We start from the raw sequence: 11,687 nt of genomic DNA on the forward strand, positions 1-11,687 counted from the left end.
ACCACCACTCCAATTTTGGAGGCCGTACCTGGGGAAGTGCATGGGGGAGGTGCTGCTATTTGCTTCATGAAGAAGTGCATCTCAGGATATGAATTTCTGTTGTTCTGTTGGTTGGTATTTTCGGATAAGGTATTTAACATGTCATATATTTGGTACTTTTTCAGTTTTTCTATGACACTGTGGCTCTGATAGCAAACTTGGCCCTGTCCATGATTGATGCCTGTATTATTTTGTGGATATCCTTTTATAAACTGCAGAATGCTGCAAGCTTATTCACAGCTTATTATTTCTGTTTTACACTTAAAAGGAATAAAAGGCGATTTGCTTGTTTCACTTGGGGCTTCAGTAGCTTTTGATGTACACAAAACGGCAATTTTTGCCACTTTCAGTCAAACTTGTGCATGCTGGTGGAGCATTCGGTTTATCCCTGGATAGTGTAAAAGATTTAATTACTACCTCTCTAACAAGCTGATGGCTATTTTACTGTAATGGAAGTGGCACGTTATTGCAGCAATCGCCGGAGCAGAAGGCTCCTTTTAAGGGTGCTAGATTGACTTAATCTGGAAAACTATTTCTTGCCTTGCTGGTAGAAAACTGAGAACTGACAATGTGGTATTGTCAGTTCCCTCTGTACACTGGGCTGAACTCTTGGTTCAAACCCTCTGCTTCTGTAGTAAAACTCAGAAGCTTTGTGGTGCAGTATTTGTGGTTTCTCATAAAATAGACCTCGCCCCCCCCCCCCCCCCTTCTGTACTTTGTTTCCTTTTCGGTTTGTTCTTACTGGCTCTCTCTTTGTCTCTAGGCCCAGAATGATCTTGCCTCCTTGGCTTTTATTCCCCTGGCTTTCCTAGATACTGCCCTGTGCTGGTGGATATCCTTCACTATTTTACTTGGTGGGGTGTTTTTTCTTTCAGATTTGTTTTTTTCTTTTTTGAATCTTTTTGGCTGCACTTTTTTATTTCTTTTATTATTTTTTCTTTTTTTAATCGGCTTCAGGTATATGTTCTTTCTACTTTGGTAAAGTTAATAGAACCTCTAAATTGAGTGTTCAGTGTTTAGGTAAGCTCTGCTACAGCCAGTGCAAGGAAAACTAGGTAACCGCTAGATATTTGTGTTAGAGCAGCTCCTGAACATAGACTAGTTACATCTGTCAGTTATCTGTCTCTGATTATTGAAGCATGAAATTAATTTGTTCTAGTGTAGCACTGTAATGTAGCCTTTGGAGAACAGGCTCAGTTTGTATTTTGGGGAGAAGGTTACTTGGCAACATCAAACATAAACTTCTTTCTTTAAAATTTGAACTCAAAGTAGGTGATAAAATGGGGCAGTTCTAACTTTTTGTTCTCATGACATATTGCATCCAAACAACCATAATCTTGTGTGACTTTAGCAACAGCTGTCATATGCTGAAGTCAAAGCCATGTGTAGCAAAATCCCTATAAAGTGTTTTTAATCCAAGTCAATCACAAAACTCTATTTAAAATAGAAATAGCTTGCTGCCCAGCCATGACAACCACAGTTCTTTCCTACCAGGGTGTCTCCTGTAAGCGCTTCTCTTGTCACTATGGAAATAAAGTTGTGGGCAAAAGGGTGAAGGCAGTTGTATGCACTAATTGGATTTTAACTCACTTCTAGTTCAGACTTGATTTTCCATTTATCAAAAGTACATCTGACGCTTTCCTGGAGGAATGGGCCATAGTCCAAAACAGATACTTGGATACTATCTTATTGTGACAAGTCCAGGTGTGGATGACTAAATAGCATAAAAGGTATGAATCCTGCTCATTGGCACCTTTGCCATAGGATGAACTTTTCTCTTACGGAGTCTGGTCTACCTCTTCAGAGGGCAAACTGTGTGGGTGGGAGAGCTGTTCATCATAAGATCTGTGTAGTCCTGAGTCTGTGGCTTTTACCTTCAGAGGCTTTCCTTGACTTTCCATACATATTCATCAGCTTAACGCAAACAATGAAACTGCTAAAACTTAGAAGGAATGTGGTGAAACTCTCTTTGTATCGGCACTTCACCAACACACTCATTTTGGCAGTAGCAGGTAAGCATAAAATTATGTTAATCAAATAAGAGCACTTGCCATTTCTGTATGTTATTTGACCACTAAAGCAGATTTTTGTGTTTTGTGATGTTTCTGTAAATGCAGTCAAAATACTTGGTATTTCTAGCACTTGGCATAGACCTACTATTAGACACAGGTCAAGTGCTATGTTGATACTTCATAGGCAGTGGATTACTAGTACTGGTGTTAATAAGATCAGTAGTTCTGTGCAGCTCCTGTAATGGAGCACTGTCATCCCTTTTAAAGCTGCCAGGGGCAAAAGATTATTATCGCATGCTGTTAACTTCACAAAGGTAGTTTTTGCTAAAATCAGAGCATCACTGTGTACTATGGGATTTTTAAGATACTTTAGAGATTGGATAGCTGAAAATTAGAGTGAATCTTGGAAAAACAGTATTCCTACTATTGTGACATAATGCCCTCTGTATTCTGGAAGAATACAGATTCAGATTCTCTTTCCATTTCCAGTAGTGATAAATTCAACTTCAAGATTAAATCTGTTAGTGCTTCCAGGTGCTCAGCTCCACATCTGTTTGGAAACACTATTCATACAATGAGCAGAAAACTTCCAAGGATTGTGCTTTTTTACTTAAACAAAAAAAGCATTTCTTTTGATCAACAGCTCTGATTAAATTCCTTTCAGCATCTGGTTCAATTTGGTGGCCTTCTATGATGGGGCTACAGAACTGATGGACAGGGGTAGTGCAGTTGATGTAATCTACCTGGCCTTGTGCAGAGTGTTTGACACTGTCCCACACGACATCCTTGTCTCTAAATTGGAGAGACATCAATTTGATAGGTGGACCCCTCAGTGGATAAAGAACTGGCTGGATGGACGTACGCAAAGAGTTGTGGTCAAAGGCTCAATGTCCAGCTGGAGATGACTAATGAGTGGTGTCGCTCAGGGATCGGGGTTGGGACCGGTCTTGTTTAACATCTTCATCGCTGACACGGACAGTGGGATTGAGTGCGCCCTCAACAAGTTTGCCGATGACACCAAGCTGTGTGGTTCGGTTGATACCCTGGAGGGAAGGAATGCCATCCAGAGGGACCTTGACACACTTGTGAGGTGGGCTGATGCCAACCTCGTGAAGTTTAACCATGCCAAGGTCGTACAGCTGGGTCGGAGCAATCCCAGGCACAGCTTCAGGTTGGGCAGAGAAGAGATTCAGAGCAGCCCTGTGGAGAAGGACTTGGGGATGTTGGTCGATGAGAAAATGAACATGAGCCAGCAGTGTGTGCTCGCAGCCCAGAAAGCCAACCGTATCCTGGGCTGCATCAAAAGGAGCGTGACCGGCAGGTCCAAGGAGGTGATCCTGCCCCTCTACTCTGCTCTTGTGAGACCTCACTTGGAGTATTGTGTGCAGTTCTGGTGACCTCAACATAAAAAGGACATGGAACTGTTGGAACAAATCCAGAGGAGGGCCACAAGGATGATCAGGGGGCTGGAGCACCTCTCGTATGAAGATAGGCTGAGAAAGTTGGGGCTGTTCAGCCTGGAGAAGGCTGCGTGGAGACCTCATAGCAGCCTTCTAGTGTCTGAAGGAGCCCTGTAAGGATGCTGGGAGGGACTCTTCATTAGAGACTGTAGTGACAGGACAAGGGGTAATGGATTAACACTTAAACAGGGGAAGTTTAGATTGGATATAAGGAGGAAATTATTTACTGTAAGGGTGGCGAGGCACTGGAATGGGTTGCCCAAGGAAGTTGTGAATGCTCCATCCCTGGTGGTGTTCCAGGCCAGGCTGGAGAGAGCCTTGGGTGATATGGTTTAGTGTGAGTTGTCCCTGCCCATAACAGTGGGGTTGGAACTAGATGATCTGATGGTTCATTTACTTCATGCTATGCTTTATTTGTCAGATGATAATGAAACCATGGTTTCGAGGCTAGTTGAAAGTAATTTAAGAATTGTGAATAGGGATGAGGAGTTGGCTAAATACTTCATAGTTAATTTATGCCTTGATTCTCTGAAGAGCCAAGAGCAAAATATATCGGTCTGTGCCTGAATTACCATGTAAGGTCAATGCATTAAATCAATCTGTGGTTTTCCAGAACTAACAGATTGGATTCCAAGAATTCCCTATTTGGGTCTTTGCCCTTTGTTTAGGAAACAGTCCTGTCAGTAGTGTATTTGGATTAGCATATTTTATACTAATAAGCAGCTTGTTTGTTTTAATATTGCAGCATCTATTGTATTTATCATCTGGACCACCATGAAGTTCAGGCTGGTGGACTGTCAGTCGGTGAGTTCATATTGAATGCTTTCTGCAATTGCTGCCTCTTGATACATTTACATTCGGCAGTTTAAGAGGTGAGATTGGGCATTCTGGAACAGATTTTTCTGTGGATTATGTCTGGAGTAATGTATCACGTGGTAAAACTCTCACTGTTGTGGGTAATGAGCCCCTTTGTTCGATACCTATAGTTCACCCTTAGAGCTAAGGACATGGAGCCTCTTTCTTCACAACTTTTTCTGTTTGTGCTGCTGTTTTCCTTGACAGGACTGGCAGGAGCTATGGGTGGATGATGCCATCTGGCGTTTATTGTTTTCAATGATCCTTTTTGTCATCATGATTCTGTGGAGACCATCTGCTAACAACCAAAGGTTCGGCTTTTCTTAACCTCTAAAAATACTACGTTTTCTGGGAATTCTTGTTTATCTGAAGTTTTGCTGATGGGTAATTTTAGCTGCTGTATACTGATCCATAAGTATACCAAGAAGCGTGTGTAGGGGCTTGAGGAAAAGTAAGTGTAGGAAGTCACACACAGATAAAATTCAATCTATTCTGGTGATGAATTTACATAAAGAAGTGACTGAAACTTTTGATTGTGTAGTTTAGCATAGGTCTTAAAAACTACGAATTATACAGAATAATCAAGTCATGTGAATGTTGGGGTGATGCATCTCTTGGGTGGCCAGAGATACTGTTCTAAGATAACTCTCACTCTTTCCCTCATAAAGGTTTGCTTTCTCACCCCTGTCTGAAGAGGAGGAGGATGATGAGCAGAAAGAGCCAATGTTGAAAGAAAGCTTTGGTAAGAGAAATTTTTTTCTTCCCCCACTGAATTTCAATGTTGAAAATGCACTTCTGTGACAGAGGTCTCTGTTCTCTTGCAAAAAGTTCACCACTACTGTGAAAGTGGAGTCAGTGCCTCCCTGTTGCCATTGATGTATTCAGTTGTAGAGCAACTGTTGGCTTTATGTTTACTGTTTATATTGCCTTTATATTGTTTAATTCTGGGGTTTTTAGATGACACTGAGCACACCGCTACTGTTGCGGTTGCTCTACCATGTCCACTGGACTTTGTGTTATTAAATATGTTGAATCATATGTTTGGGTCTGCTCATGATGACAAGGATCTCTTAGATATTGTTGCTAGGCAGTGGTTTAGTTTGCAGTTCTCTTAAAATCCAGTTTAAGGATCTTCATTTATTAACTGTTCTCTGAACTCTGCAATCTTCTTCATAGGGCCTACTACAGGAACATCCAGTGTAAGCATATGAAAGAATATGTTTACATATTTATGAAGTTACATATAAGTGAAAGAGTCCTGCTCTATAACCCTGGATTGCATCTTTCTCTCTACTCACCCTGCTCATACTATAAAACCCTCCTTTCCCTGCCTCCCATCTCCCAACTATGGCTACTGTAACACTACTATTTATAAGTTGTGTAAAACGTAGGGTGATGCTGTCTGTCCGTAGATCAGTTCTGCTGGAGATTGCACAGCCACTCTGGGCAACTGTGTCTTTGAGTTTTGTGCTGCTGCTGTCTGGCTTAAATAAAAGGACTAGAAACTGATTTTTCAAAATTTGGATTTGAAGAAACATTCTGATTCAACACTCAACATTCTCAGTCTATAAACTGTTCTAGGTCACTTAACCCTATTTTTTTTCCTTCTTTTGTCTTTAGAGGGCATGAAAATGAGGAGTACAAAGCAAGAACCAAATGGGAATGTAAAAGCAAATAAAGCTGTGAGTATGCCCTCTACCTCCAAGGATGTATATCAACTTCTGTCTTGTTTGGCTGCCCTCCAGTAGTATCTTACAAATAGGCAAAGTTTTCAGCGTATAAATGTGAGTTTCCTAGTTTGCTTCAGAGTGGGAGTGAGTCAAACTATCATATGTTCACAGTACTTGTGAAAGTAAAGTAAATACAGGTTTTTCATCTAATTTTCTGTGAGTACAATGGCAGCTTTAGAATAATTCAGTTTGTTCTTCTTCAGGAATGCTTGCACAATCCAATATAGATAGAACTGTATACTACTGTGTTCTGATAATAAATAATACAATATTTTAACAAGTTTGTCAGGTGAAGAGGGATGCTAAGCCATATCTTAAATAAATGCCTTTTAATTTTGAGATTTGTGATTAATTATTCAAATTGGGCGATGTGTATATTATGTAGGTACCTAAACAGTTTGGGTGGAACATTTTTAATATATCTGTATTTTTTTCCTGTGTGGCTTCTATGCAGAGGTTTCACATTCAGCTAGGAGATAGAAAGTGGAATTCATGCATAAATTTAAAAGTGGAAAGAACCTGAATTCACAATAATAGCAGTAATATTTGTGTTATTAACAGTGTTTTTTCTTAAATGTTGGTTGCAATGTATACTATTTATAACATGAAAATCAAGCTTGAAACAACTGTGTTGTGAATTAGTGTTCATCAGATCAAGACTATTGACAGGATTTCTCATGTCTAACTTACCTTTTCAAAATCTAACTTGTGCTTTTTATAACAGTTTTTCATCTCTAACACCTTCTACAGATAATGTTCTTTTGTGAGAGACTAAACTGGATTATGTAAATAACCAAAGTATCCTGAGGGCCTGCTTTTTTTAATCACTATTAGAATAGTACAGAGTTGAAAGCAAGTTATCGGAGGTGGGCTTTTTGGTTTGGTTGGTTTTTTTTTTTTTTCCCCATGGAATGTGTTTTCTGTAATCCAGAAATCAAGTTAAAGGTATGCTTGGTTTTTCTGTGTGTGTGGTTATTTTTGTTGTATGTTTCATTTGTTTAACTGACGTTATAAATACGTTAGTTTTCAAGTAGGCTGAGAAGAAAAAGGCTTGCATGTGACAGCTTTTTGGGAAAACTGACTTTTGCTTTCCATTTAATTTCTCCTCTTGTAGCAGGAGGATGACCTGAAGTGGGTAGAGGAGAACGTTCCTTCGTCAGTGACAGATGTGTGAGTATTTTTGTAGTCACAATAAAATCAAGTTCCTTGCACACAGGAACACAAATACAACACATTGTAATGTAACTTGTATGCTGCGCTTACATAAGCAGATACTTAGTTCAGCCTGGAATTTGCCTCTGATTTCTTAGCATGCTTCCACTTGGCTTTATCAGCCTGTCAAAGCTCATGCCACTTTGAACACATGTAGACTTAAGGAACATCATCTCAGATTGTGAAACCACAGACTGGTCTGTTTACGCTTCACTGAAGTTAAAACTAAATAAATAAGTCCAGAAAACAAAGAACAAACCCTCTCTGTTTAGTGCTCTGAAAAGTCCTTTGAGTATTTTGCCGAATGTAAACCACTGAATAATGTTACTTAGTTCTCACCTTTACGTGGAACATCTGTTGGAGTCATTTTTATGCTTCTGGCAATAGGCAGTCCATATCTATTCTGCTTTTAATAACTTTTGCATCTTAAAAATGTCTGTGTCTAAATTTTTCATACCAAAGCATACCAAATTATATTAACAGATCTGAACAGGTAATTCTGGCAGAGGATCTGGATTTAAATATACAACTCTGCTTGAATTTAAGGACCAGAAATGAAATAGAAGCTTCAAGAGGATGAAAAAGTGTATTTTCTCAATTAAATTAGTTTTTCCTAGATCTGTACTTAATAGTAGGATTCCCTAAGAAAAAAAGCACTAGACTGGTATAATCTAGGAAAGGACACTTTGAGATAGTCTGCTGCAGGGTTTTCTGTTCCTGAAAGTATGATCAGGGCTGAGAAGAGATGAGATCCCAACAGGTGGGAGGTCTGTTGTGGTTGAAAAGGCTACGGTACCAGTGTAACTCATTTGATTTCTAGGATGTTTTCACAATATGGTCCCATATTGTAAATATCTTCAGTGTAGTTCAGCAGTGCTCCTGTATGAATGTTGTGACTTATGTCACGGTGACTTGGAAATTGTTCAGTTGGTAATGAGAAGCTTAGGAAAAAAAAAAAACAAACTGTGAAGGTCACTGAGGGTACTTGTTCGACTCTGCCTCTTTTGTGTGTCTTCTATAATTTCTCTCTGTTTAATTGAAAGGTCTATCTTTATTATTGTTCTCCTGTGCTCTAAAAACCTTAAGGTGCAACGTAAGGCTGAAGCCAGTTGTCAGTAATAGGCTCACAGTAGGTGCTCTAATTCACTTGATTATTTATTTCTTTTTATCCCCACTGCAGCGCTCTCCCAGCTCTTCTGGATTCAGATGAGGTCAGTAAACAAATCTTCAGTTCAAATTAGTCTTCTGACATGCCAAAGGAGTCATGAGTCAGCTATTAAGGACTTGGCTTATTAGAACTGGACTCTGATCTTGCCAGTGCAGCAGTAAAATACTGCAAGGGGGGGAGAAGGATAATGGGAACAACAAGGATAGCACTTCTTATAATGCATTCTGAAGGAAGAGATTCATCTGCTATATAAGTCGAACTCCTGACTTAAAACGCATACGAGTGTGCATTTTTTGTGAATGTAAAGCATTCCATCTTATTTCTGAATAATGTAAACCTATTGGGATAAATAACAACATTGTGTATTTTATTTTTCAGGAAAGAATGATTACACACTTTGAAAGGTCCAAGATGGAATGAAGGAGTAGCTTATTGCTACTGGAAGTGGAGATGCCTCTTTTAAAGATGCTTGGTGGAGCAAGTGCATCCTGCTGATTTTGTTTCTTGATCTCAGCCTTGGAAGTTTGATGCTTTATTGTCATGAGGGCATCTTGCTGTGGAAGAAGTTCACAAGGACATTATAAGCCTTTTGGAAATTTGAATTTACAAAGTTGCTGCAAGTTTGGATTTTTAAGCAATTTAAATGTGTACTATTCCAGCACCTTCTGTAACTTTTTTCAAATATTTAATCTGTGAACTAAAATTCCTAATGTCTGCTTGAGGAGTTTATATTTCAGTGTTACTGTTGACACTTAGAGATGAACTGCCTGTACCTTTTCAGGGGGAGGGTGGGGACAGATAGAAATAAGCACTGAAGAAACAACAGACCCATTTTCTGATAGATAATGGCTTCCTGCTGTTGTATGTCATGTGTCCAACACGAATAAGAGGTTTTTAGAAAAAAAGCTCCTGATAATGAAGAAAATTAAGATGCCAGAAAGGAAATATTTGGAAAAGTTACAGTGATACGTGTTTTTAACAAAAGCAAGTGCAATTTTATTCATAACACTGTGTAAGAAAGATTTTTCTATTTTAAATGCCATTGACCTATAGGTAAGAGCTGCATAAAGCTAACACTTGCTGTTGTGGCACATCTCATTGCCGGCAATGTGGTGAATGCCTGGAAAAATGATTTGCCCCTACATTCTGCGTGTTGCATGGTTTAAAAAGAAAAAAAGCAACAACCAACAAAACCATCACCAAACCCACTCCTGCAGTGCTTAACAACTGCTTGACTACTCATGTTAAGCAGGTACCGACTAGGCGTTGTAAGCAGAACTCTTCTGTCTGTGCATGTAACGTCTCCCACCAAGTCAGCACTCTTCTGTGAGAAGATGGTGTTGCTTTCTAGAGGGTGTAAGCAGTGCTCACCTTACTTGAAAGAGGCTTTAATGGGAGTCCACAGTGGTGGGATAGTTCTGTTCCCAGTGTCTGTTTAGAACTGCCTCCCATGTAAGTGATTTAATGATGGGGTTTCCCATCCCAGTTGGTCCCTGTGGCCAAGAGGTACTCTGAGATCACTGTGTTTCAAAGTTGCAGATTTCTATTCTATGTAAGTGCTTTTTTGTTTTTCCTTTTCAAATGAAAAAGAGCTTTTGGACAATGTTCTGTTTTTATTCTATGCTTGGCTGTAGAGGCTTTACTTGCAATGACTTACTCATGGAAACCCATTGTGGACTGTATGACAAAAGCTCTAGTTTGGGTTCATAACTGTTACCACTTATAATTACCAGGGAAGCAGCAGCACAGCTGGGCTTGAGGGGAGCTGATGAGGCTGCTGCTGGAACCGCATAGGGACTCAGTTTTTCTGGTTCTTCACTCATAGCGGTGTCAGCAGAAGTGAACACATGCCTGTACTTCATTCATTCCACTGTAAGGTCTGGTAGCTTAGTTCTAGTTCCATCTTTATCAGCAATTTATGCTGAAACACTACACTTTACAGTAGAGTAGCTGAGGCACAAGTGTATAGTCTCTTCTGCTAGCTGTGCTGTGAGGCAGTAACCCCTCAGCAGATGGGCAGAGAAATAAAGCTGTGGCTATAACACCTCAGTCTTGACAGTTGCTGGAGCTCTTCTGCCATCCCCATTAGGCCACGGGTAGAATCTTGAATTAGAAAACACTTATAATTTGCTATGCTTAATTGATACAGATTAAAAAAAGTTACCTCCATGTCCTTCTGGGGAGAGGAAATTTTGTGAAATAAAGCTACATGAAACTCACTATTTAATGTTTTTTCTATTTTTCTTCAGGTCTTACTGTTTTGGGTTGTTTGGGTTTCTCTGAGACAAATAGGGAAAAATGTTCCCTACTGGAAGCACAAAAGAAGTTTGTATGTACTATTTAATAAAAGCTAGGCAAAGAGTAGAAAGGCTTACATTGTGTCCTTCCACATTCTTACTACGTGTTGTCTCACATGAGAAAGCGTTAACGCCTTCACAAAGCTCCCTGACTTTACCTCTTTACTGCATCATATTTATAATGCAGTTATTCCCAGTAGCTCTCCTTTTTTCTTGTTAAGCTTGACAATTGAGTGGAAGTCTGTCACTTGAAAAGCCAATATAGATGGGGCAAATGATACATTTGTGAACAAAAGTGAAAGATCTAAACAAAGTTCCTAATTGCATTTAAATAGTAGCAGTGTGGTGCTTTAAGCCTACAATGACAGTGGTCTTGAGCAGTTCTGTTTGCCTTCTACCCTTCCATTCCTATAGTAACTTTATCAGTGTTTGAAGTTGTCCTGAACTCCCCAGGGAGCTTGTTGCTCCCTTAGTTAGCTATTCTTGTTCTGCTCATTTGGCAAAGTTTCTATATCCTTGGATGATGCATTTGCTCTTTAGCACGCAGCAGGTGTGTGCTGTGACTTTTGTCTCTGCAGTCTTACAGAGAGCTTGCATCAGAGCCCAGCTGCCACAGCATCATGCAGGCTATAGCACAACTACCACCGCGGAAGAGGTGGCTAAAAGCAGTGGGTGATGAGTGAAGTGTATCTGTGCAAAGGAGTTGCAGCAATGTGGTCTCTCCCCTGATGGCAGCATGGTCAGTCAGATGTGTTGGTTCTGCTAATGAGATCTTTGCCTGTCCTCATGCCTGGTTTTGCTCCTGAAGATGTGTGAGCTCCATGACTTGTCAGGAAAGCATCAGCAAGCTGTCCTGCTAGATGTGTGAAACCATGAATCCTGGAGGGTTGTTACCTTTAATTATGTGGATAGAT

At 39.9% G+C, this 11,687-nt stretch overlaps 1 protein-coding gene across 2 annotated transcripts in view; it reads left to right on the forward strand.

The window, feature by feature from the left end:
- TMEM87A (transmembrane protein 87A) overlaps positions 1–10,698 on the forward strand; it is a 25,553-nt gene extending 14,855 nt beyond the window's left edge. The window contains exons 12-20 of one of the 2 annotated variants that reach the window (XM_062635695.1): positions 165–236; positions 1,943–2,051; positions 4,257–4,315; positions 4,574–4,677; positions 5,035–5,108; positions 5,987–6,048; positions 7,211–7,266; positions 8,489–8,519; positions 8,855–10,698. In XM_062635695.1, the coding sequence (XP_062491679.1) occupies positions 165–236; positions 1,943–2,051; positions 4,257–4,315; positions 4,574–4,677; positions 5,035–5,108; positions 5,987–6,048; positions 7,211–7,266; positions 8,489–8,519; positions 8,855–8,896 (609 nt within the window). In that variant the 3' untranslated portion in view covers positions 8,897–10,698. Of the gene's footprint in view, positions 1–164; positions 237–802; positions 872–1,942; positions 2,052–4,256; positions 4,316–4,573; positions 4,678–5,034; positions 5,109–5,986; positions 6,049–7,210; positions 7,267–8,488; positions 8,520–8,854 lie in introns of both variants that reach the window. The other variant, XM_062635696.1, reaches the window with a different exon arrangement.
- Positions 10,699–11,687: the final 989 nt, after the last annotated feature.

Source organism: Pezoporus occidentalis, unplaced genomic scaffold, assembly GCF_034315485.1.
Source record: "Pezoporus occidentalis ecotype Australia unplaced genomic scaffold, CSIRO_AGI_Poc_V1 ctg46, whole genome shotgun sequence".
NCBI lineage: Eukaryota > Metazoa > Chordata > Aves > Psittaciformes > Psittacidae > Pezoporus > Pezoporus occidentalis.